This window comes from Haliotis rubra, unplaced genomic scaffold (genome assembly GCF_003918875.1).
Source record: "Haliotis rubra isolate DU_JTF1 unplaced genomic scaffold, ASM391887v1 Scf22, whole genome shotgun sequence".
Classification (NCBI taxonomy): domain Eukaryota; kingdom Metazoa; phylum Mollusca; class Gastropoda; order Lepetellida; family Haliotidae; genus Haliotis; species Haliotis rubra.
Window position 1 is genome coordinate 2,008,143 of NW_025766225.1, and position 26,152 is coordinate 2,034,294.

Genomic DNA, 26,152 nt, shown 5'->3' on the forward strand with positions numbered 1-26,152 from the left:
TAAACTGTTTAAGAAGATAATCGAGACTGAATATTCTCTCAGTATGACTTTACGTGAACAGTTGTAAAGTAAATGAATATACATCTTCAGTGATTGGCAATAATCGGCCTGGATTATCTACGAAAAGAGCGTAAAAGGCAAAATTGTGATGATAACTTCAAGGAATCACGGAGAATCAGTAAAGACACCAGGTATTCGCGAACACGTAAGGTTGTCTTGTTCCGGTGGTAGCACAACCAAATCTCGCCCTCAGTTCTATACTCTCCATATCTGATACAAAGAAGTTATTGATCGACTAGAATTGATGTACACAGTCCCAGGTAACAGATCAATTTGTTAGAAAACAGCGTTGTATATCTTGTCTCTAACTTCCACGTCTCCTCGTTTCCGATAAAAGAAAACAACAGTTGTACATAATCATTATTTCATAATTGTTAAAATTCAGGTTTTGTATATGCTTAACCTCCGTTTTGTGTTGACGCGGAGTAAGCTATTGATTATAATGTATGTTCTGATATATATCAACATTCTGGCTGTAGATTCCTCTCATCGTACCATGTTAAACCTAGTATTGGCGGCGACGTGTCGTCACAGAAGACGGTAGGAACTTGGCGTATAGATTTTGTTGTACAACCTAGCTCAACACAATCTCAGATTGGCCGACCACAGTGGATCCATAAGTGTTACCCAGTGGTAAATTCGATAAAATTCCAAGAGAATTTCCTTTGAAGCTTATTTCAGTCAACCATTGTCTATGAGCGTTGTATCGAGTTCTCTGTTGCTTGCAAACAATACGTAAACCCGATGGCGTTAATCTTCATGCATTACCTGAGGGTAAAATTCTGAGGTTTTATTGGAATATTCAGAATTTAAGTGTTCTTTTCAAATTGATTAACCTGACGTATAGTTCAATACATTTATACTTTGAACTATGTTTAAGAGAGGCATGTCATGTTATGTACACAAGTATATTTTTAAATTATTTTATCGGCATTCTAAAAGATGGTGAATCAGTAATGACGCATACAGCTTATGGATAAAAACGTCTTGTTATTCCATAGAGCGACGTTTTGGTGAAGATTCTTACAAAAACTAGTTTGATAACGGTGTAAGCATATGCACTCAACGTCACTCTATGCAATAATGAGTGAGTGAGTAAATGGTTAACAATATTCCAGCAATATCACGCGGGGTGACCTAAAATGGGCTTCATCTATGCAATAAACAAGTAGTTGTTATCCATAAGTCTCATGCTTTGGTGTTATATTTTTCTGTTTCGATTTCTAATTGGATAAGACTTCACGAGGATACAGCGGTATTGTATTATTGTATTGGGGTGTATTGTATTGACTTGGTATGTAACGATCCTGTTGTATATGTCATATAGCATGCCCTTACTTGGTAAAGTAGTTGTGTGCGTTGAAAATATTTTGTTCCTTTATTGGAAAACAGTTGTTGTGTGCATTGAAAATATATGTATTTGGTTTTTTATAGCGTAGCAGTGCATTGGAAATATTTTCTTCCTATATGGCAAAGCAGTCTTAATATGTATGGCATTTACTGAGCACATATAAGGCCTTGCCGCTTTGTGTGTTTACTTTCAATTTGATCGACCTCGCTACATGCTCAAGACGTAAGGTAACAGCGCGGCACAAACATACTTTAAAATGTATGCACTGTATTTCCTTTAGTAAGCGGGCGCTTATTTTTGTCAATGGAGTTCCAGATCCGGTGTTTATTGGAGGCCCGGCGCTTTTGCGTTTACTGGGTGTAGTTACCGTAGCTGAGGTCCAGCGCTTATTGGAGGAAATACGGTACACTAACTACGGTTGTAACGAACTCAAAGAGACCATTAAGTTTAGCTCGTTATAACGTTGTACTCATTTCGACTATCATATATAGCAAGAGGCCACAACCAGTTCGTTATATCCGCCTGTTCGTTGTAAGCGTAGATTTTATAATCCCCGTCATATTGGCGATCGGTCCCATACAAGCATATGTAATAGGAACGCACGCAGTTAATGCGCCGGCATACGATAAACCCAGTTCTCATCAATATGTCCTCCCCACCACATACTGTGCGTGCGTCTATAGCATCGATTTTCCTGCCAGGAACCATTGTAAAGATCCTTTGTCTTTGAATTTAAGTATTTGTTTAAATAGCATGTATTTACAAAGGCCTGAATGTTTTAATGCGCTAAACTCCCCGACAATAGGTATGGAATATCATGAGTGTAAGCTTGTTTAGCACGACCAAGCTGTGTCCATGTGGTACACTATCGGATGGTATATAGCTCGCGGCTGTTCTTATCCCGATAAGGCATTCACCATTGTATTGGTTCTTTGGACAAGTTTGGAAACAATATTGATTTTCAATATACATTCAATCCACAAACGATTGGGGCCACTTAAAGGGTTTGTAATGCCCAGCAAGTTGTGTGTCTAGCTTGTGTATTGGTGTTGGGTAACCTCATACTCTTTATCGAACCATTCTGTATTGAAAGGAGGACTCATGATGAAATGTCTTAACTCTGAAGGCGGAGATTAAGTATGCGCCTCGCGTTTATATAAACACCATTTCCCATTCCGTTCTGACCCATATTCCAACAATTATCTGAAATAGTCTATGTGGCGAAGCAGCAATTTTGTCACATCCTATATTTGGTTCATTTATGGCGAAGCTATATCCTTTATTTGGTTCCATTGTGACAAAGCAACCCTGTTTGCATATCCTTTATTTGGTTCCACTTTGACGAAGCCGCGATATTGGCATATCCTTTATTTGGTCCCAATTTGACGAAGCCGCCATGTTGGCATATCATTTTATTTGGTCCCAATTTGACGAAGCCGCCATGTTGGCATATCCTTTATTTGGTCCCAATTTGACGAAGCCGCCATGTTGGCATATCCTTTATTTGGTCCCAATTTTACGAAGCAGCCCTTTTGCCATATCCTTTATTTGGTCTCAATTTTACGAAGCAGCCCTTTTGCCCTATCCTTTATTTGGCCTCAATTTGACGAAACAGCCATGTTGGCATATCCTTTATTTGGTCTTAATTTGACGAAACAGCCATGTTTGCATATCCTTTTATTTGGTCCCAATTTTACGAAGCAGGCCTTTTTGCCATATCCTTTATTTGGTCTCAATTTGACAGAAGCAGCCATGTTGGCATATCCTTTATTTGGTCCAAATTTTACGAAGCAGGCCTTTTGTCATATCCTTTATTTGGTCCCAATTTTACAGAAGCAGCCCTTTTGCCATATCCTTTATTTGGCCTCAATTTGACAAAGCAACCATGTTGGCATATCCTTCATTTGGTTCCACTTTGACGAAGCAGCAATATTGGTAATATTGGCATATCCTTTATTTGGTCCCAATTTGTCGAAGCAGCACTTTTGCCATATCCTTTATTTGGTCTTAATTTGACAGAAACAGCCATGTTGGCATATCCTTTATTTGGTCCCAATTTGTCGAAGCAGCCCTGTTGGCATATCCTTTATTTGGTCCCAATTTGACGAAGCCGCCATGTTGGCATATCCTTTATTTGGTCCCAATTTGACGAAGCCGCCATGTTGGCATATCCTTTATTTGGTCCCAATTTGACGAAGCAGCCATGTTGGCATATCCTTTATTTGGTCCCAATTTGACGAAGCAGCCCTGTTGGCCTATCCTTTATTTGGTCCCAATTTTACGAAGCAGCCCTTTTGCCATATACTTTATTTGGTCCCAATTTGACGAAGCCGCCATGTTGGCATATCCTTTATTTGGTCCCAATTTGACGAAGCAGCAATATTGGCATATCCTTTATTTGGTCCCAATTTGACGAAGCATCCCTGTTGCCATATCCTTTATTTGGTCCCAATTTGACGAAGTAGCCATGTTGGCATATCCTTTATTTGGTCCCAATTTGACGAAGCAGCCCTGTTGCAATATCCTTTATTTGGTCCCAGTTTGACGAAGTAGCCATGTTGGCATATCCTTTATTTGGTCCCAATTTGACGAAGCAGCCATGGTGGTGTTTCCCTTTTTTGTACCCTCATGGTGTCCCAGTACAGCTATTCTGCTATGTCTGCCGACCGTCAGTCGGATGGTTGTATCAAGGGGCATGTACTGGGAAGCCATTGATCCACATTAGCGACTGTGTACTGATTTAACGATTAAGTTTATCTATGTAAGAAGTCAATGCACAAATATATTTCGTAATTTTTCCTTTTTTTTCAGTCAAAGCCACAAACTACGAACAAAAAATGATTGATTTTTTTTTTCAAATTACCTCATATTGATGATAACGACTTTTCCCAAGCTTCGCAAACAAAGTGTTAGAATTTTAAGATGCCCGTGGGATAAAACCTGTGCAGAGAACAAAGAGGCTACTCCAATCACGGGAGTGGTCCGGGTCACAGCTGTCCCCAAGACCAATGGTGTCGTGGGTGCGGAGGGGTAGCCGAGTAGGTAAGCTGAGTATCGTCACAGGCACGGGTCCGTGTACCTACATGGGTACAATATGTGAAGTCCATCTCCGGTGTCCCCACTGTGATGTTGCACCGACTCACCGACTCACCGACTCACTGGACTCACCGACCCACCAAATGGTTCAGGTCCCACTTGCACAAAGCGATCTTTGCGCTACAATGATTGTAACTCCCATTCTCCAACATAGGCTTAAGATAGTCGTAGCGATAGGATCGCTTCGTGCAAGTGGGCCGATGTGGACTGGCTTCGTGAGTTGGTTTGTTGCGTGCCATCGTGCCTCAGTGGCGTTGAACATTGCTCATGATATCAATCATTCTGTAGCTGGTCTGGTCCAGATGCATCGTTTAAAGGACTCCACCATATTGACGAGTTAAAAAAAAGAGAAGGGGAAAAGGCTGAAAAACAACAACACACACACGCGAGCGCGCGCGCAAAACAAAACAAAAACAAAACAAACAAATACAGAACAAAACAAAAAAATCCCGTCGTTTAAATCACTGGTTGATACGTTACAGCTGATATGTTAAAATCTAAAAATCAGTATCATCTTGTGTTTTTTGGTTTGCGTAGCCATACTATACTACACGACCGTTAGTAGGGATAGTTTAATCCATTAACGCTATGACGTTTGTATATCCCCGACAAAATGGAGTAGAACCAATACCATTCCATGCTGTGAGGGATCGAGTGGGGTTTATGCAGTGTCTCACTCTGTCTCAACCACATCACAGGCTGAGAAATGCGATTCACACACCTTAACCATAAAGTGAGTGAGTGAGTATGGTTTTACGCCGCTTTTCCGCCGCTTTTAGCAATATCACGGCGGGGGACACCAGAAATGGGCTTCACACATTGTGCCAATGTGGAGAATCGAACCCGGGTCTTCGGCGTGACGAGCGACCTTATCCATAAAGGGAATCAAACCCGGTCCGTTACAGGGCAACCTTTAGGCCTCTACATAGACACACTACAGAGGTGTCGGGTACTGGAAGTCCTGTACATGAGTATATATAGGGTTAGGCTTGTGGTTGAGCTGTGAGTTGATGTGATGGTTTGTCTGCTCCAGAAAGACGGCGGCGGCGGCGAAGGCCAACAAGATGCAGAAGAACTGGACATTCCACATGGAGGGCGTGATCTTCAACATCCTATTTCGTGAGTCCACATGTGTCTTCATGGTTATATACTGCTCAAAAGAAGTTAAGGAACTCCCGAATCCTTCAGTTTACTACAGTTCGGCTGTCATATGTCTTTAGCTCATTTAACACATATACTATTCCACTTTTGATAGGAATAATACACAAATATAATCTCCGTATGTCAAGTATGTACTGAAACAAATGACGTATCTGATTATCCCTCTGCAATGTTGAGTGGTATAAATGACTTTAGATATACATACATACATACAAATACTTCTATAGCGCCAGAATCCGATGTAATCGCCCAAAGGCGCTCTGAGTCCACGCTGGAGCTAAAGGTAAGCTTTGGTCAAAAGATGAGTCTTTAACTGGCTCTTGAAAGATGCGATTTCAGTCAGTGATCGAAGTTCTTGTGGTAGATTTTTTCCAGAGTTTTGCACCATTTGAAGAGAATGCTCGGTCACCAAAAGACTTTGTTCTTGTACATTGAATTTGCAAAAGAGATTGGTCACTTGAGCGAAGAGATCGGGTTGGCACATAGTGTTTTACAAGTTGTGAAAGATACCCTGGAACCAGTCTGTGGATGCATTTAAAACAAGAAGCAATGCTTTGTATTGGATTCTGAATTTGATTGGGAGCCAATGGAGATTTTTCATGACAGGGGTAATGTGGTCAATTTTCTTTGTTCTGCTGATCAATCTTGCGGCTGAATTCTGGACTCTGTAGTTTGTGTAGTACATGATTTGGAATACCACTGAGCAACGAGTTGCTGTAATCAATGCGTGATGTTACATACGCCTGCACCAGAGCACTCGTTGTTTTCTCGTCAAGGTACCTGCGTATCAGGCCGATATTCCGAATATGGAAATAAGCGCTGCGACAAACACCGTTGACATGTGGTTCCATGCAGAGATGAGTCAAATACTTCACCAAGATTCCGGACTTGAGAACTTGGTGTGATTTCACAGTGCCCAGTAGAGAAAGTGGGAAGATCAAGTTTTGCCCGGAGCCGCTGGGGTCTGAAAACGATGAGCTCGGTTTTGTCTTCATTTAATTTCAACCAGTGCGTTGACATCCAAATTTTGATACAGTCAACACATTCCTGGACTGCTATGAATGTGAAAAGATGTTGAGGCAGAATCGAGTGGCTTGAAGGACACGTAAACCTGTGTGTCATCCGCATAAAGATGCATACTGAGGTTAAAGGACCTGACAATATCACCAAGAGGGGTTGTGTAGGCAGTAAAAAGCAAAGGGCCCAGAACTGAGCCTTGTGGTACCCCAAACACTAAGTCACTAGACAGCGACATTTGACCTTGAATAACCACTGATTGTTTCCTGTCTGAGATGTAGGACTTGAACCACTTTAACACGACGCCTTTGACATTGAATCCAGGGATACGTGAGAAGGAAGAACAAGAGACTTCTGTTTAAAGAATAGTCGGTTGGCAACTTTAAAACCTCTTTCTGACCAGTCGCCTGACTTAAAGCCTCTTTATAAAACTTGCATTTAGCAGCTTCAATAAGGGAAGCCAGTTCGTTGCACTGCTGATTGTGTATCTGTCTGTGCACCTCAAGCTTGGTCTTCCTGTACTGGCGCTCAAGTTTGCGCCTCTGTCTTTAGCAGCACGAATGTCCCCGTTGAACCAGGGAGATCCTGTATGAGTTGTCACTGTACAGGACTTGACAGAAGCGTGTTTGTCGGCTAGCTTCGTCAACTCTGAGTTATATAGATCAACACATTCAGATATGGACATGATTCCAAAGTTAGCACAAGATCTTAAGATATCACTAGAAAATTCTTGACTATCAACATTCCTCCATTTTCGATAGCTGACAACTTTTCGTGACCTTTTCCGAACTTGTATACTGGCAGTGAAGTGAACACACAGATGGTCCGATTTCACAGAATGATCAAACTTGATATTCTTAATGCCAAGTTCATTCCTACGAACAATAACGAGGTCGAGAATATGTCCGCGTCTATGGGTGGGTTCCTTGACAACTTGCACTAGCCCATACGTGTCCAGGAGGTTGAGAAGTCTCTTCCCATCCACATCACTATCACGATCAACATGATAGTTGAAGTCACCGCATACCATAAGTTTACCAGTGACGGTCGTCAAACTTTCCAAAAGTGTATTAAACTCATCAAAAAATATTTTGCCAGAATTTGGTGGTCTGTACAAAACAATGAGATTTAAACATTGATTGTCCGATAAGAACTGAACTGGTAGAATTTCAAAGAAACAAGATAGTTCCCAAGAGTCAATATCTGCATTTTAAGTTGATCATCATAAACAACTCCAACTCCACCCCTTTCTAGAAGTTCGTGGCACATGCATGAATTTGAAGCCTGGGGAACGAGTCTATGTAGTGGTAGATTATCACTGTCATCACCTTTTAACCACGTTTCAGTAACAGCCAGCACATTTAGTTTATTATCCGAAATAAGATCATGAATACTCTGGGCTTTGTCATTTTGATGTTCCTGTGTGACAACTGATCTGGCATTCAATAATCCGATCTTGATGTTGTAATCTTTATAAGTGGGGAGAGATTCAGTTGTAGAAGATTTAGGTTTTTTGTTGCCACGGCAACCACGACGTGTTCGTTTTATTCGACAGATACCTAAGTTTCTCAGAGTGCTGAGAGTATTGAGAGGAATTTTAGTTTTCTCTCTGTTCTGAGACAAAAGAAACGATGAACTATATGACGACAATGCACAGAATAGAAACAAGAGCACAACTCTGATGATAGACTCCATGTCGAGCTTGTGTCACTCACAGAGTCAGGGTGAGAGCTGGTGATGATGTAACACTCAGGACAGGGCAGCCAGGAGAGAACAATAGACAGTCACTGTACGAATGCTATCCTAAGACGAATGGCTTGTGTATGAATTCACTCACTTGGTTGGATATAGATATAGACTTTAGATATAGTTCGGGTTGGTTCGTTGGTTGGTTTGTTGTTTTACGCCGCACACAGCAATATTCCAGCTATATGGCGGCGGTCTGTAAATAATCGAGTCTGGACCAGACAATCCAGTGAACAACAACATGAGCATCGATCTACGCAATTGTGATACGATGACATGTGTCAACCAAGTCAGCGGGCCTGACCACCCGATCCTGTTATTCGCCTTTTACGACAAGGGTTGTTGAAGTCTAGTTGTAATCCGGATCTTCACGGGTATAGTTAGGGAGGGAAGGAGTGAGGGGGAAAGATAGCCTATAGTAATAGGAAAGAATCGGGTGATTTTAAATTCCTTTGATTTGTATATAACTGAGCCATGATCTCTTATGTACTCAATGCAACGAAAATACAGGACAAGACGATAGTAACTGACCTTTTTATTATATACCATATAGTGAAAAGTTAGAAGCATGACACTATTTCCGGTTTGTTGTGAGGTTGAACTCATACAGAGCACCGTAAACCCGAAATCATTTCTAACGGTGAATGCGGTTTGAGTTTTTTCAATTCTAAAATTCAAATTCAAATGCAGCCTGGTATTTCAGGTGTCTCTCGTTGTGATATCATTTTTAAAAATTTATGTCAACAGCACCTTTTTGACAATCCCGTCAACAGTTTGCCCAAAGAATCGTGGTCATGCGCAGTGCATTGAGACGCCTCTCTCAACCGGACCACCAATGTCTGTGTAATTAGAGTCACGGGTAATGCTAGAATTTGTCACAAACAGAAAAAAACTTTCTGCCAGCTCCACAGTTTGTTTGTTTTCCTCACGAACGCGGAAAGCTGTCTTGATGAACAAGATGTTTAGAAAGCTAAGGCACGCCGAAGATTCGAGGGCACCAAAAATGGTCATGCACACCTGACGAGCGAACGCTTTAACCACTAGGCTACCTGACCAGCCCTACTCTTTAAGAACATATCTGGCTGTAAATAGAACTTACTCACAACACAAAACCAACCACAAACACCTTTATGAGGACATGTGGAGAGCATTCCAAGTACAATGCAGGGCGGGTAGGGGGAAAATTAATAAAAATATATTTCTCAATATGACGTGCATCTCGATCGATCCGTCCCATTCGCTTAGTAATACGTTCAGAAATCTATATGACAATGATTATTTAAAATCCGTGAATTGCTTCAGAAAACAAGTGCATTCTAATCAATATAAAATTATAAGAGAATTGAAAGAAAAACAGCACCAGAGGCAGACTTTGGAATTATTGACTGTCTGTGAGAAGACACGCCGTACATCCTCTCCAGATCGTTGAGTACCTTGTCGGCAAATGCAACCGTTGTTTCACTGGGGGATACAACATGTTACTAGGCACAACACACTCAGACATACACAGCACTGACAAGCAGCTCCCGTTACGCTATACTGCGCCTTATGAAATTAACGTGTCTCTTGTGTAATACTAAAAAGTCGACACAAACTGTTTAAAACAAAAACAAGAAAGAAAACCTCACACAAACCGCTCGTCCTCGCTGACGCTAATGCGAACCAAATGACCTCAGAAAAAATACAGTTTAAAAAAATGTGTAATGACATTTTATGTCGGGAAAAATGGCAATGCAATTTACAACAATGCACTTAGAGAAACTCATTGTTTTCGGAAGAACGATTCGATAAGCACGTTGTTTTGGCATGTTAAGTTTGCATAATTTAAGGAATGGCTGCATCACATACCAAAATATTCTTTGATTGAATCATGAAGAAGCTGTTTTGACAAGCGACAAGTATGTATGAATGTGAATTTTCGACTTTAGTGAAAGTCAAAATAGAATGTATAGTACATATCAAAACAGAACATGTAGTGCTAGTCAAAATAGACTAGTCAAAAACCAAAAGATATATAGTACAGGCCTTGGGCACATTCGTGAGCTTCCAAGCTAATGGTGCATTTATGACTCACTTTTATACCTCAAGCTCAAACATGATGTCATGACAAGGTGGTAGGGAATCGGATCTACAAAGTGCGCAGTGATACATGTTTATCCTTTCCCTTCACCCAATCAGAAAGCAGTATGTGATTAAGTGCGGAATACGACTCTTCACGTTTGTGAAAACTATAATAAATAACGTTCGATGGAAGCGGATCAATCCTCCCACAAAACAACTCTCCTCTGGGCGGATAATAACCAATATTGAACTGATAGGGAATACAAATGAAGTTCTGTGCGGCGTGCCTGCGGTCCGTGATTTTCCAGTTTGATTCAAAGTCGCTGTAGTATGTTGGTGTTTTGGTCGTGTTTGTGAGCAATTGTCCGATCGTGAAGGTGGATGCCTGTTTGCATGGCGGGTGTCGCGTCGTCGGCGTGATTGATGTTGTGCAATACAATGCCGTCGCCTTAGTCGCTGCGTTCACCTGTATGTCAGCGATCAATAACCGCTTGTGTTCCTGACACCGTAGCTGAAGCAAACATGCTCTCATTCCAATCGGAGTTGCGACCATTTTGTCATAAAACGAGACTCGAGCAGTAATTATACTTGAAATAACACGAAGGATGGGCAGAACAAGACCATATCCACTCATTATGTATGTTCTATTCTGGCTGACATTTCACTCAGCTCAAAGCTCATCAGAGACGGCATGAAACATTCAAACAGAACTTTTTCTTTGATATTCAAAACGAAAGGGCGGATGAGTTATTTATTAATGTGATTTGCACTCGAGACCCTGCAACCATTACATGTATTTTGTATCGGTAATACGAGTTCCATAGGTTTGAGGAGCCCGCTGGCTTCCTGTATGGGTCAAAGGAAACACTCCATCAAGAACATCAACATATGTCAAAGTCTTGTATCTGATGGAGTCCATGAATGCTATCGAGTGAAATGACGGCTACACGGGTCACCACCGCTAATGTCCTGTTGAATATATTCGTGACCCGGAAGTGTTTCATTGACGTTAGGGTCAGGTGATGAGATCGGGAACCATCTCTTTGTGCTCGAGAGCAAGGAACAGCTTAAACAGTTCCGATCTCCAAAACCAAAACGTTTCATGCAACCACGCCCTAACTTGTGACCATCTTGTTTGGGACGGCACAGGGACAACACACGTCGATTACGTCCCATCTTTTTGGTTGTCCACCTCCATGACAAGGATGTTGTTGCAGTGGCTGATGCAGAGGACGTCATTTTGCAACAGTTACTGTAGAGGCAAGAGGATACCTTCTCCACTATCCACTTTATTTATGTCGCATATGACCAAAGGTTCTATCACCCGCTTTCAAAATTTGAAGTTCTTGTCAGAGAACGGTGCAAGAACTGGCTGCTACTACAGAGGGCTAGCCACCGTTCCACAGAGCGACCGCAGGACACGTGCATCCGTAAGTCTCTGTGTTCATGCATGGGAGATACGATCACAGTAGCTCTACGATAGCTTTGTGAATAGTGGGACGGTGGGGTAGCCTTGTGGTTATAAGCGTCGGCTTTTCCCGCCGAAGACCCGGGTTCGATTCCATACATGGGTACAATGTGTAAAGCCCATTTCTAGTGTCCCCCGCCGTGATAATGCTGGAATATTTCTAAAAGCGGCGTAAAACCATACTCACTCACTTTGTGGAACGGAACCATAGAACCAGCTCGAAAGACCAGGATCGCATCCTATACGTACATCTGGCCGCCTCCGTGGTGTAGTGGTTAGAGCGTCCGCCCGGACAGCGGAAGGTCGCGGGTTCGATCCCCGACCGCGTCATACCAAATGATGTTAAAATATGGTATTTGTTGGTCCCTGTCTGGCGCTCGGCATTAATGGGTACAACAAGGACTGGTCGGCTCGGAGTCAGTATAATGTGTCTGAGTTGGGTATTCATGCTTCACTGCGGCATGGTATCTCAGTGGGCTAGCACTATAAAACCAGCTTCAGTCTGGGCCAGTACAAGCAGCCGCACATACACATACACACGCATGCACGTCGTCATATGAGCGAAATATTCTCAAGAAGCACGACGTTAAACCCAATTTCACCTCACCTCACCTCACCTATACGTACATCTGCAAACATCCAATCCGATTTATCCCTTACCTAGACCCTGAGAATATACCTATCTAATGTTAAAGAGTATTAAGCCAGAATATTTTTCTTTTCTTGTGCTTACCATTTTCGCAAACACATGCTCTCATTACTGATTGCAAGAAATTCTTGCATATCAATATTAAGCATTTTACGCTCAACGAAATGTTTTTCGGCCGGTAACTGTAAAATAACCTCTCAATGACTACTAATCCTCGTTGTGTAACCTGACCGACTAACACCCTTGAACGCAGTGTTTCTCAGTTTTACCCCTTGGAGTCTCTTTATTAAGCGTACCCGTGAAGATCCGGGTTAGAATTGGTCTTCAGCAACCCATGCTTGTCATAAAAGGCGACTAATGGGATCGGGTGGTCAGGCTCGCTGACTTGGTTTGATGTTGATCACTGGATTATCTGGTCCAGATTATTTATAGCTGCAATATTGCCGAGTGCGGCGTTAAGTAACAAACCAGCCAACCAACCAACTTTATCAAAGAGACGGTTGGGTAGTCTTCAATTCAATTAAAATCAGCTCTCAGTTCTCGCTACTGTTGCTCACAGACTTAGAGAAATCCTATTTACAGCTGGTCACGTCAGGACAACCTTTTGCCAACTTTGACGTACAAACTACATTACTAACTTGATGTCGACATTTTTCGCATTTTATGACACAAGTTTCAAGCCAGTGACTTCCTTTCAAGACTACGATTCAAACTGGAAATAACAAAACTGAAATCTGAACAGAAAAATATCGGGAATGTCTAACTTGTGGCAGAGAGTATGTTCCTAAGGCTGTTAGTATTATCTCCCTGCTTTACGGTTTCTCTGAACCGATGAACGTCTCAGACCTGCATTACTTCGGGTTTCCCTCCCATATCAAGCAGCCACCTGTAATATAACTGGAATACTGCTCTATTATATCTAAATAAACCGCAGGGCAAAGGAAGGAATACACCTTGTAAAAACAAGCAAGAATGGTTGCTCAATGGTTATACCTTATATAGAGGTATCATAATTGTGTTTTGTAACTAAGTGTTTCATCGACTGTTTCAGAATATTAACGATTTGATAACATTTGAAATATTATTTACAAGTGTGAACAATCTTAACAAATAACGATGCTGCATGTCCTTACATTCTATATATATCATGTGATACTGGTGGCTACAGTGTGTACTGTTGTATTCAAGCAAGGTAACTTTTGTTGGTGTGCAGTGTTACCCAGATCGAACTGTCCCTTTAAGACCCCGAGTATGACAATGTGTAATTAATGATTCCCCGTCGAAAGCCAGAGTCATCATCACACCTGAGTGGCTTCATGAATACCGACCACCTGTATGACCTCTGGGCTTGGAGGCGACGTCGTGGACGGCGAGCGCTTACTTAACACACGACAACGACAACGCCGAAATAGATCAATACATTTCTCTTATTTTGGTCTCCTAGGCCAGTATATACTGATGACAAAGTGATGTTAGTTATTACTTAAGTATGAATAAAACAGTAACGTTTCACAAAGCGTTATTGTGAGGTCACAGAAGAGAACCATACAGTATAGTGAACTCCTCGTTACAATTCTCTCTAAATTATACATATGATCATTAATCAAGCAACATCCTCTTTTTATAAGATAAGTAAGGAAACAATATTCTGTGATGTGTACGCTTTGAAAACCAAATTCCACAATTAAAACAGTAACTGTAACATGACTTACTCTGATTACATCAAAACATAACTGAAATTGAAATTTGGTTACAATTCACATGCAATCTGAGAGGAATGCAGAAAAATGTGAATATCAAAATTACCGGGAAGTAGAGTCACCATGACTACCGATCTGATTGCCATGCTGTTCTCAAATAATGATGTTGTGATTGCATGAACCATTCCTCGCGGAGTTCTGCAGATTGTGAACAGGTGCTCATGCGTCTTGTCGTCCAAGATAGTCCAAGTAATGTTCGATGGGGCTCATATCGGGGTTCCTTACAGGCCATGATAATGTGTTTAGTTTTGAGATCATAATTTCTGTCACATTCTTAGTGGTGTGCAAGACCTTTAATGCATATTTATGTGAGTGTATTGTATTTGTATCTAGTTTTATGCATTACGAGATGCATCCAAAGGGTTGTATCGACCATCTCCTGATGATATAACTCGTTAAGACGTCTCCATATGTTTCGTGAACATGCGACCCATTGTTTTTGAGATATTACGTGAAGAATGTGCTGTACATGTGCAGTCCAGTATTCTAGAGTGTGATCGCCTGTTTAAACCAAAATACTAATTGTCCTTGGATTTAGGTGTTGCGCAATTAATTACTAATTGTCATATATTATTTTCCGGGTGTTTTTCGATTGCCTTTAACAACGGATTTTACTCTTTTTCTTATTTTGTTTCTTTGGCTTTTTAAAGTTTGTTAAGACAATGCGGTACATAATTTACATGGTACTGCATCAGACTTGACAGGTCCATTCTAGTATAGTCACGCAGACCACCAACGATAGTACAACAGCAAAATACAATGTACAAGATATTGATGATTGTAAAATAAATCACAAAATGATAGGTCCTTAATTTCACATATTTTAAATAATCACCTAAGATAAATATAATTACCATAAATCGCCACAGGTAATTCGGGTTTCTAATATTATTAATCAGCTTTTTTCAATATAGATGAATTCACGGGCACCTGTTCCAGAATGTCAATAAGATAACAATCAATAGCGCGTGTTAGATCCATGATGAAGACAGAGGTTTTGAAGTCATGCTTAGCAGAACTATATCGTCATGCCCATTACGTGCATTGTGTCCCGGTATGTCGATTACTTATTTACAAGAATACCTTCCATAAACACGAGATGCACCAGTGCACACAAACAAAGCGTACACTTTGAACCAAGTAACTGTCAATACTGCTGACAAAACAAAGAGGGTATTGTCTTTATTTTCGATATAAGGTTATTCAGTAATTCAATGTTACGAGTGGCTGGTTTCAACGAGAAATCAAAACTAACAGTAACACGTATAACAGGTTTGACTAAAAAACCATGAATTTCGAACGCCATGTAGAGAGTTTCCAGGTGGACTCAACTCGTGTTGTCGTGTTAATCTCGGACATGAAATATATCTGAGATTGACAGCGTTGTCTCTATTGTGAATGCCCCCTAAAAATATGTACAAAATAAGTGACCACCCTGCATGTCATTTTCAGATTTTCCTATCAGAAAGTCAGTGACATGATGCAACTTCCCCTTCCCATAATTTCTAAGCATAATTTTAAAATATTCATATTTTTTCAGTACAAAATTGCTGACCACCCTAGTACTTGTGTACAACATTGATGACCACACACACACACACACACACACACACACACACACACACACACACACACACACACCAATCTTCGATCAATTAATCCACCAGAACAAAATGGGTGAAGTCCCCCCTTTAAATTATCATCATCCATAAGTTATGAACGGTCCCTAATTTCAGTTTCCTACTGTTGTACACTTATAAAAAAAACACCAGGTCGCCTTGATTTTTCTTCAGCTATAGGTATAAAAAATGGTTTCGGAACTCGGAAAAGCGACTCAATCCACGTAAGAAATAAATTTGATCACTGATACGAGTTGAAAAGCCAAGCTTGCTACAACTTTACCTGAGAGCTCAGTACATTGACCTAGGTTTCGTTAATCAGCAACACAATGTACAAAAGACGATGCGTTGAGTTTGCGGAGCACCCACTTAGAGAAATAGCTATGACCAGCGAGTTGTAACATCTACTGATGACAATAACTACGGACTATTTTCCTGATTATAATTCATCCATAAAGGTGTCGCTTTTCCGCCATGTTCTCTTATTACTGTGGAGAAATTCATGCGAGTTTAGAGCGTTTAATGATTGTTCCTTGGTCTTATCGTTGTCTTCATCGCCTTGATTGAGCCACTCTTCTGACGGAAACCCTACAGTCATCATAGTATTATTATTATTATTATTATTATTATAGGATATTTATATAGCGCACATATCCACGCAGTAGTGCATGCTCAAGGCGCTAGTATTTTTCCCTCGATAATTGGATGTCAATCTCAACGGCACATCTTATTATCAATCTCAGCTCCCTGAGTATCGTACAACTCTTGCTGCCACAAGCCGCACCGAGTTAAACAAAATGCGGCTTTCTCATCCTAACGAGGTACCCATTCACAGCTGGGTGGACTGGGACACATAGTCACAGTACTTTGTCCTTCACTGCACGTTGCTGTACCCGCAACTAGGTGTTTGCTCGTATTCATGTGGCTACCATCTGGTGGGTTCTTTTAAGTGCACAGGGTTGTGTACTGTACACAAGGGGTTGTGACAACATTGAAAGAGTCTGCTCGAAAAGTTGACTTGAAGGTTTTTCACCCGGTCACAGGTAGGCTCGACCCCGGCACCTCATGCTCACTGGATCACTAGCCTGGCGCCTTAGCCGATTCGATTCAATTAATGCGCCATGAAAATAGACAAAAAATGAACCGATTCGATTCTACATGGAGCAACTGTATGGGGTGTAACAGATTGCCGCACTCCAGCCTGTCGGATACATTTTGCTGTTTCACATTATATTTATGCTAAGTATCAATAATATCGGGCTAGCCTAGCGGTTAAAGCTTCCGCTCGTCACGCTGAGTTCTATTCCCCTCAAGGGCACAATGTGTGAAGCTCATTTCTGGTGTCCCCTGCCGTGATATTGCTGGAATATTGCTATAAGCGGCGTAAACCCATACTCACTCACTTACTCATTCACCCACTCTCTCTCAAACTCACTCACTCACTCGAAGTTTGGATCTGACACACGTTATCAAACTGTTTCTGACTGAAACAAGTCACTTATGGTTCAAACCAAACTGATAATGGCACCCAACCCCCCAGATAGCATTCAGACGTTGGCCCAACGTTGGCAATGGTTTGGCCAACATTGCCAACGTTGGGCCAACGTCTGAATGCTATCTGGGCCATCACCATCGAACAACCGTTTCTTTTTTTTCATTTTAGCTGAGATCAACATCGGCTCATATTTGTCCTGCATTATATAAAGAGAAGTACCAAAGGTCAAGAACAATATAATGTCTTCCCTCTGGTCCCGCGACAATAAATCACCTTTTAACATCAACAAAAGTGCTATTATGTCCACCAAGTATGCATGGTTCATGAAATATGGTAAAATATTAACAACGCATCTCACGGAGGAACATCAGTCAGATTCAACCAGGTCCTCTAATGTATCGAGGTCGACGACGCTTTTGCACACAGGTTCCCACCGCCATCTTTGATTCAGTTGTTTGACATATTCCGACTACACGTGCGGATACGGAGGGGTTTATTGTATTTGGCTACCAATATGTAACCGTCGGTCATTGTGTTATGCCTGTTGACTATAGTAGGGGTGGATTTTGTCCGGGTGGATTTTGTCCTAGGTTGCAATTTTGGGGTGGATTTTGTCCGGGTGGATTTTGTCCTGGATTCAGTATGTCTAGTGATTTCTGAACTGTCCGTAGGATTTGCTTGCTTCAAAAAGCGCGTGGGTAGCATTGCATTCCACACCACTCCACACTACCACAACTCCAACTCACAATCCCACCTCGCACCATCGCAACACCAACCCACACCATCACAACACCAACTAACACCACCACAACCCCACCTCGCAACACCACAACCTCAACCTCACAGCACAACAACCTCACCCAATCCAAGAGACATTGGAGCCGCGTGTGTACTGTAGCTGTGTTTTAGTGTCGGAAGCGGAGTTACGGAAGCGTGCTAATGTCACATGCCTTGCCTTTTGTCAGCAAGCGTACATAATTCATATCAAACACGGGTGAATAATACATTAACTCCTTCCTATGTCATGGGAAACATAGGTTTCTAGGTATATAACTAGGTTTAACCCTACAACACAATAACACACTGACGCAGCAGGTCTATGCTGGGGGCCTCCATATAAGAGCTACATACCCCTGTCCATATTCCCTCAAACTGTCAGTGGCAGAATCTACTGTATCATGGAACCGTGATAACCATTAGTAGTGATGACACCAGGTGTTTGCGAGAAGCGGGTCGTATCCAGGTGAATCACAAACACATGCAAAACCAATGACATCTGTCACACACACATGCAAAGGCACGTCAATTGTTTGCCAGAAAAGACACCACTGGAACATTTGGTACAAGTCAAAGCATGGCATTTCATAGGACATGATTTTCGCCATTGATACGTCAACATTCGGATATATCCTCCACATGTCTACTAACTTTATCGACCAAACAACCCCCCAACCCCATTCCCACCCCCAAAAGAACAATCAAGGTTCCACGATTCAGTCCTCACCTTGGTACTTGATTAGGTATAAGGGTATACCTGATTACCGCCCTTGTTTCCACCCGTCCTAAAACTATATATTGTACGAATCCGTTTTGACCATCCGATTCCCAATATGCTCCCATGGCAAAGAAGGGACCATCTGCAAGTATTGAGTCCTACCGACTGGATGCAACCCACCTTTACCAGCTGTTCAAATTGAAGTCGTGATGCATTGCCGTCTTTCCTTCCGTGCATTAAAAATCCGCTCATCATTAACATCAACACGTGTCCCCTGAAGCCAATACACGTATTTGAAAGTCGTATATAGAAATATGGTATTATGAGAGGTCGAAGCACCCCCATTAATTCCACATACATCTGGTCCCGATAACCAAACTATTTGAGACTGATCAATTTTAAAAGATAAAGCTAATGTTAGACAGTTTTTGGTGTTTCTGCTTTTCTGTAGTCCCGAACCTCCTTACCGTTATCTTTATGAAAAACATAAGTAGAGCTGAAGTAATGACGTCATAGTTGACCTAGTTTCCAGACCAGCTGATAGTGTTGATAACCGAGAGCCATGATGTCAACTTTCTTTGTCAAGGTTAGCGTGTGTGAATGTATAGAGTTGTATATAAACTGACTTATAAAAGAAAGTACTCACCTGGTGCTTCGGGATTATTCTCAAAAAACAAACCAAACACTTTGAAAAGTGTTTTGATAGTGACTTGCAAGTCACAACATTGTGTACGCTTTGCCAAACGATGCTTCTTTAGGAAAACAATCACACAAACACTCACTTCGCTGTGCGCCCCACACCCACCCCACACCCACACACACACCCTCCAAAAAAAAGAAATGTGTACTTTTAAATTAAAATCTCTCATGTATTTTTCAGACAAAACCTCCTTGGCGGTCTCGTGTAATGGAATAGATATCCCAACATCTGTGAGTATTATTTTTCTTTTCTTTCCGCGATTCTGACTGGTTCAGGTGGAACTTAGATTTAACGATATTTTTCGTAACTGCAAACAAAACAGTCTCGAAACTACCTTCAAACCTCCATGGGTACACTAACTAGCAACATTTGAATCAAAGGTCTGCAAGGTCTCTACCTGGCTCAGACTGCCAGACATTCCTGGGTGCCAATGTAGGAACTAATAATTAAACAAATTGTCCAAAGAAGACAACTGTATTGATATGAGAGCCTATAGCACAAAGCGTCTTCCCGAGGCAAGGGGTTTGACTGACTATCAATTAAATTTGATTTCCTGGCTCGATCGTAGCGCCACCTGTGTTTATTGTTAGTTATGTCCCTATTGACCAATCAGATTCTACCTTTCATATTCCTTGCATTTGCAAAATACATATTTGTCCCAATCAAAACGATCTGATCCATAATCAAGCTATGCATTGTAATTTAACGCATCCTACCTCGCGCACGTTGATTAAAAACATGAAAAAATGGAAAATATCTGTTTATAAACCCGTTGTTTATAAAACAGATGTCGATTTGGTGTCGCGATTTTGATTGGACTATGCATAGACTCGTTTAACCAGCTATAATACAATTCAGACATTCCAGCAAAGCTGGACACGGGTTGAAATTGGACTTTCATAGTCAGTTAACTCACTTGTCATGATTTATATCCTAAGAAATCTGTTTGTCGTTCAGCCTAAACTCAGTCAGCTTGGCCGTTTGTTAAGCACTTTTAAATTACATTTGTGACGTCATTCCATTGTCAGCTCGCTCCATTACTTTTCAGGAATGGAGCGATCGATGTGTACCAGTTTCAAATTTAAGACTTCATTTTGTCATTTTGACATTTAATTTTGTTTGATAACGGAAATATTACCAATACTTTGAATGCAATTTAAGTAGGGTAATATCCTCGTAACTCTCCATTCCTTAAAAATTATGGGCCTCGGCCCCTCCGGACATTACCCTCTACGAAAGACAGTGAGAAAGCAGTCTGTAATAGACATTCAAGGGACAGAAGAATTTTCTTTAAAGGGCATATAGCTTGCACCTAGGACAGTAGCACAATGCATTCGTGCTGAACACAATAGCTGCATAGATGATCATAGACTGCTGTCAGTCACTCCCGTTGGCTTTTTCGTTTACCTATGCTTATATATATATAAACATGTCTATTTATATTCATATTTGATGTTATAACTAGCACCTGATACCTGAGAGTCGTGCTTCGAATCCCGGATGGGGCTCACCCTCCCAGAATACTAGAATCTGTCCTTTAAAATAGTTTAAAATTAGTCTAGTGTAAACACAAACGAAGGCGAATAATAATGTAAAATGTATTGCAAAAATAAAAATTGCAACGATATCAATAAGTGTAAATGAAAAAAAAATAGTCATACTGCAACCGACATTGGCATGACAGTTGCCCGAATTGAGGCGGGGTAGCAAAACAAGGCTTCAACGACATGAACAATAGACACACACATCTGAAAATGTTTCAGTGGCACGTCACGTGTACGACCACTCCCAGCTACAAGACGAAAACTCAAGAAACGCGCACAAAAAAAGTCAGTCGTCACGTGGGATATGTAGCCATTTTTTAAGGGTCTGGATAAGTTCTTGTGGTCCGGCTGGAGGATGTTGTTCAGTCGATCTCGACGAGCCATGACATCCCAGGGATGTTCTGTTGGAGACATGTCTACGGAGTGTGTGAGACACGGCAAAGCTGTTGGCTGCGCGGAAGTTCTGTACAATTCCGGCAGTATGGGGTCTGGCGCTGTCATGCTGGTAAATGACATCAAGTCATTCTGTTGTACAAATGGTAAGGCATATACGACGAATGTCACCCATGTGTTGTCGAATTACCGTGGACGATGACCAGTGGTGTTTTGTCCTGACCAGAACATAACACCCCTTCAACCATACGAGACGATCTCTTGAACGCAACATGCCGCCGTTCGTTTTCCCTTCGGTAGTAATAGCGCAGTCTTCTATCAACAGACTTTTCAACTCAGCAAAGACGACCCTCTGCCAGTCACGTCGCTGTCAACAACGCACAGTCCGCGCCCGTCTCAGTTTCAGGATGTTGTTGCGCTATCAATATCTGCCCCCTGCAATTCATTGATTAATTCAAGGACTCCGGAGGTGCACAGTACTCAAGTACCGGTCTCAATTGGGCTTAGTTAACCTGGGCCAGCCTGCTAGACGGGAGCAACCAAACGTTCTGGCAATGTGGATATGGTTGGCTTCCATTCGCATCATACCCAGTAGAATTATGTACAGTATCCGGCTATAGATGCGCATGCGTAACATCTTTTTATGATGTCCTTCATCCAATATCAGGATCCGTTAAATCGGACACCGTCTGACTACTAATCTAGGTAGACAAGAGCCCGGTCAACGTCCAAGATCAGACATACCAAGCTTGGGTTGGGCCAATTAATGCTATCTGTCAAGGTGGTATGCGCTGCAAGTGAACTTGTCTGACCGTTTCGATTTCGACGTCCTGGACGACCCAGGTGAACCCGTGTTTACCACAGCATCACAAACGTTCATCTTGGGTGATCAGTGTTACCACAGGATAACACACGTTAACCTTGGGTGATCAGTGTTAACGCAGGATAACACACGTTAACCTTGGGTGATCAGTGTTAACGCAGGATAACACACGTTAACCTTGGGTGATCTGTGTTAACACAGCATAACACACGTTAACCTTGGGTGATCAGTGTTAACACAGCATAACACACGTTAACCTTGGGTGATCAGTGTTAACACAGGATAACACACGTTAACCTTGGGTGATCAGTGTTAACACAGCATAACACACGTTAACCTTGGGTGATCAGTGTTAACACAGCATAACACACGTTAACCTTGGGTGATCAGTGTTAACACAGGATAACACGTTAACCTTGGGTGATCAGTGTTAACACAGGATAACACACGTTAACCTTGGGTGATCAGTGTTAACACAGCATAACACACGTTAACCTTGGGTGATCAGTGTTAACACAGCATAACACACGTTAACCTTGGGTGATCAGTGTTAACACAGCATAACACACGTTAACCTTGGGTGATCAGTGTTAACACAGGATAACACACGTTAACCTTGGGTGATCAGTGTTAACACAGCATAACACACGTTAACCTTGGGTGATCAGTGTTAACACAGGATAACACACGTTAACCTTGGGTGATCAGTGTTAACACAGCATAACACACGTTAACCTTGGGTGATCAGTGTTAACACAGCATAACACACGTTAACCTTGGGTGATCAGTGTTAACACAGCATAACACACGTTAACCTTGGGTGATCAGTGTTAACACAGCATAACACACGTTAACCTTGGGTGATCAGTGTTAACACAGGATAACTGATTTACGTTCCACGTCGGTCGACTTGGGTCGGGGGCAACTGACGTCATCATCAAAGCTAATTAGTTTCATTTATTGATTCAGTATTGAATAAAAGCATGTAATGAATATAAATGACGATGTACTGATCATATTGAATGTGTTCTGATAGGCGTCAGGGAAATGTAACTTTAAGGTGTTTGTATCAACACTTTAGAATCAATAATGCGACTTTGGTGAAGAGTTGACATCTCTGTTGGATAGGGCTGCGCAATATAACCGGTTTACCAATATTTACCGGTTCAGACATAAAAACGATACGTATTGCGATACGCTGATCGAAAACCGGTACTTTGACCTGCATTTGGAAAACTTCGTAACACTCAGAAATCTTCGGATATTTCCGTTTTTTCAATTGTTCTTTTCCCTATTTCATTAGTGTCAAATGTTACTTACATTTTTATTTTGTCATGATTAAAAGTTTTTATGAAAGGTTAATCAATCATAGTGATTTTGTTGTGTTTTTGCGTTATAATCAAGCATTAACTCAGTGGTTAAAGCGTCCGTTCGTCACGCCGATAGCCCGGGCTCGATTGCCCACATGGGTACATTGTTTGAAGCCCATTTCTGGTGTCCCCTGCCGTGATATTGCTGGAATATTGCTAAAACCCTTGTCACTCAGTTCCTGTCATGCATTGAAGCAATACCTTGTTGTGTGTTAGAGCAATCTGCCTGGCCATTGTGTGAACTGCATGACGGCCATTTTATATTATATTAAGGTTGCAGTCTTTTTTCGCGTACTGCCTTGATTGAGACCTGTCATATCAGGCTGCCCCTGGCAAATCCTGGTTTGCCAGAAATATGGTGACTTTGGTCCAGCCAGGACACCCAAGTTTAAATAATCCTAGAACTGAACATTACATATGCAAACAATAAAAAGCAGTCATAAATGCCATGACGTTACAATGTCACAGGATTTGACGTCATTGCCATTTGACGTCACGATAACAATACATCTGATTCGCTTCAATCGGCCAAAAGTAAAGGCTACGTTTTCGCTAGGTTTTTCCTTCTTTGTCGACGTTGGTATTAAGAATAACTGTGAATAACGACGTCAGTTGACATCTCTGTTGGGCACGATAATATGGATGTTCCACGCATCAGTTTCAACTTTCGCATTGAGCGGTTTACACTGCACATGAATAAAGAGTTTTAACGGTGACAAGCTGGTAATCTGCGTACAGCTTGCATGGAATAGTGAGTGGGAGTGAGTAGAGGAGAGACAACAATGGTTTTACGCCGCTTTTGTGGCAATATTCCAGCAATACTCACGGTGGGAGAGACAACAATAATGAGGTAGCCCACTTCCTGTGGGGATCATGCAATGAGGGGCGGTGGGGTAGCCAAGAGACAACAATGAGTTAAAGGTTCCACTTCTGTGGCGGTAGTTCACGCCGATGGCTATAGGGACTTCAATGGCGGTAGTTCCACACATGGGACACATTGTGCTAAGCCCACTTCTGTGGCGGTAGTCCGCTGCCGTGATATTGCTGGAATATTGCTACGGAAACCCTATAGGGAACTCAGTTCCTGTCATGCATTGAAGCTATACCTTGTGTGTTTCCAGGAGCAATCTGCTACAGGCCACTGTGTGAACTGCATGAGAGACAACCATTTTATATTATATCAAGGATGCAGCTCTATTTTCTCGGGTACTGCCTGATTGAGCTAGACCTGTTATATCAGGCTGTCCCTGGCAAATCCTGGTTTGCCAGAAATAATGGCTGACTTTGGTCCAGCTCACGGAGACCAACAAGTTTAAATAATCCTAGAACGCACAAACTGAACATTACATATGCAAACAATAAAAGCAGTCCACTTCAGTATGTCATGACGTTACAATGTCACAGGATTTGACGTCATTGCCATTTGACGTCACGATAACAACACACTTGCTTCGGCTTCCAATCGGAGAAAAGTAAAGGCTACGTTTTCGCTGGGTTTTTCCTTCTTCTGTCGACGTTGGTATTTAGAATAACAGTGAATAACGACGTCACACTCTGTGGCGGGTATTACGAAATTCACTATTATATATTTATCTATACACGGCGATTGAATTGCTATTTAATCAATATTCTTCACATACACGGGAGGGCTGAAACAGACGGGCTTAATATATTATGTAAACAGGCCATCTGGGGAAAGTTTAATATAAACCTATAGCTACACAATGTATTATCAAAGCCAGACATTGTGACCTTTCGATCATCACTGAAGACGGTAGTTCTGCTAAATGGGCATATAATATGGAGTATTAGGTGATTACATGCTGGCACAGGTCTTTTCTGTGGCAGAAATGCCACGAGGTGTTACACGGAGAGACAACAATGAGCGACGACCACATGAGCGGTGTAGTCAATACCCAGGCATTCTGTATCCCATGGGAACAGTTTTCAACCTAACCCCACAAGAGACAAGCGTGGTATATCGGGGGTAGTTCCACGTATAGTCTGAAATGGAACCACTTCCCAGGAGACAACAATCAGGTACAAGGGACCACTTCTGTGGGGGTAGTTCCACGGAGAGACAACAATGAGCTACAGGGGACCACTTCTGTGGCGGTAGTTCCACGGAGAGACAACAATAAGGTACAGGGGACCACTTCTGTGGCGGTAGTTCCACGGAGAGACAACAATGAGGTACAGGGGACCACTTCTGTGGCGGTAGTTCCACGGAGAGACAGCAATGAGCTACAGGGGACCACTTCTGTGGCGGTAGTTCCACGGAGAGACAACAATGAGGGGACCACTTCTGTGGCGGTAGTTCCACGGATAGACAAGAGACAGCAGG

The 26,152-nt window shown here is 41.9% G+C and overlaps 1 protein-coding gene across 1 annotated transcript in view; it reads left to right on the forward strand.

Moving 5' to 3' along the window:
* The window catches only part of LOC124277303 (fas apoptotic inhibitory molecule 1-like), a 54,837-nt gene that overhangs the window by 22,444 nt on the left and 6,241 nt on the right, over nucleotides 1-26,152 (forward strand). The window contains exons 3-4 of the mRNA XM_046712955.1: nucleotides 5,541-5,626; nucleotides 19,859-19,908. Coding sequence (XP_046568911.1) covers nucleotides 5,541-5,626; nucleotides 19,859-19,908 — 136 coding nt within the window. The remainder of the gene's footprint in view (nucleotides 1-5,540; nucleotides 5,627-19,858; nucleotides 19,909-26,152) is intronic.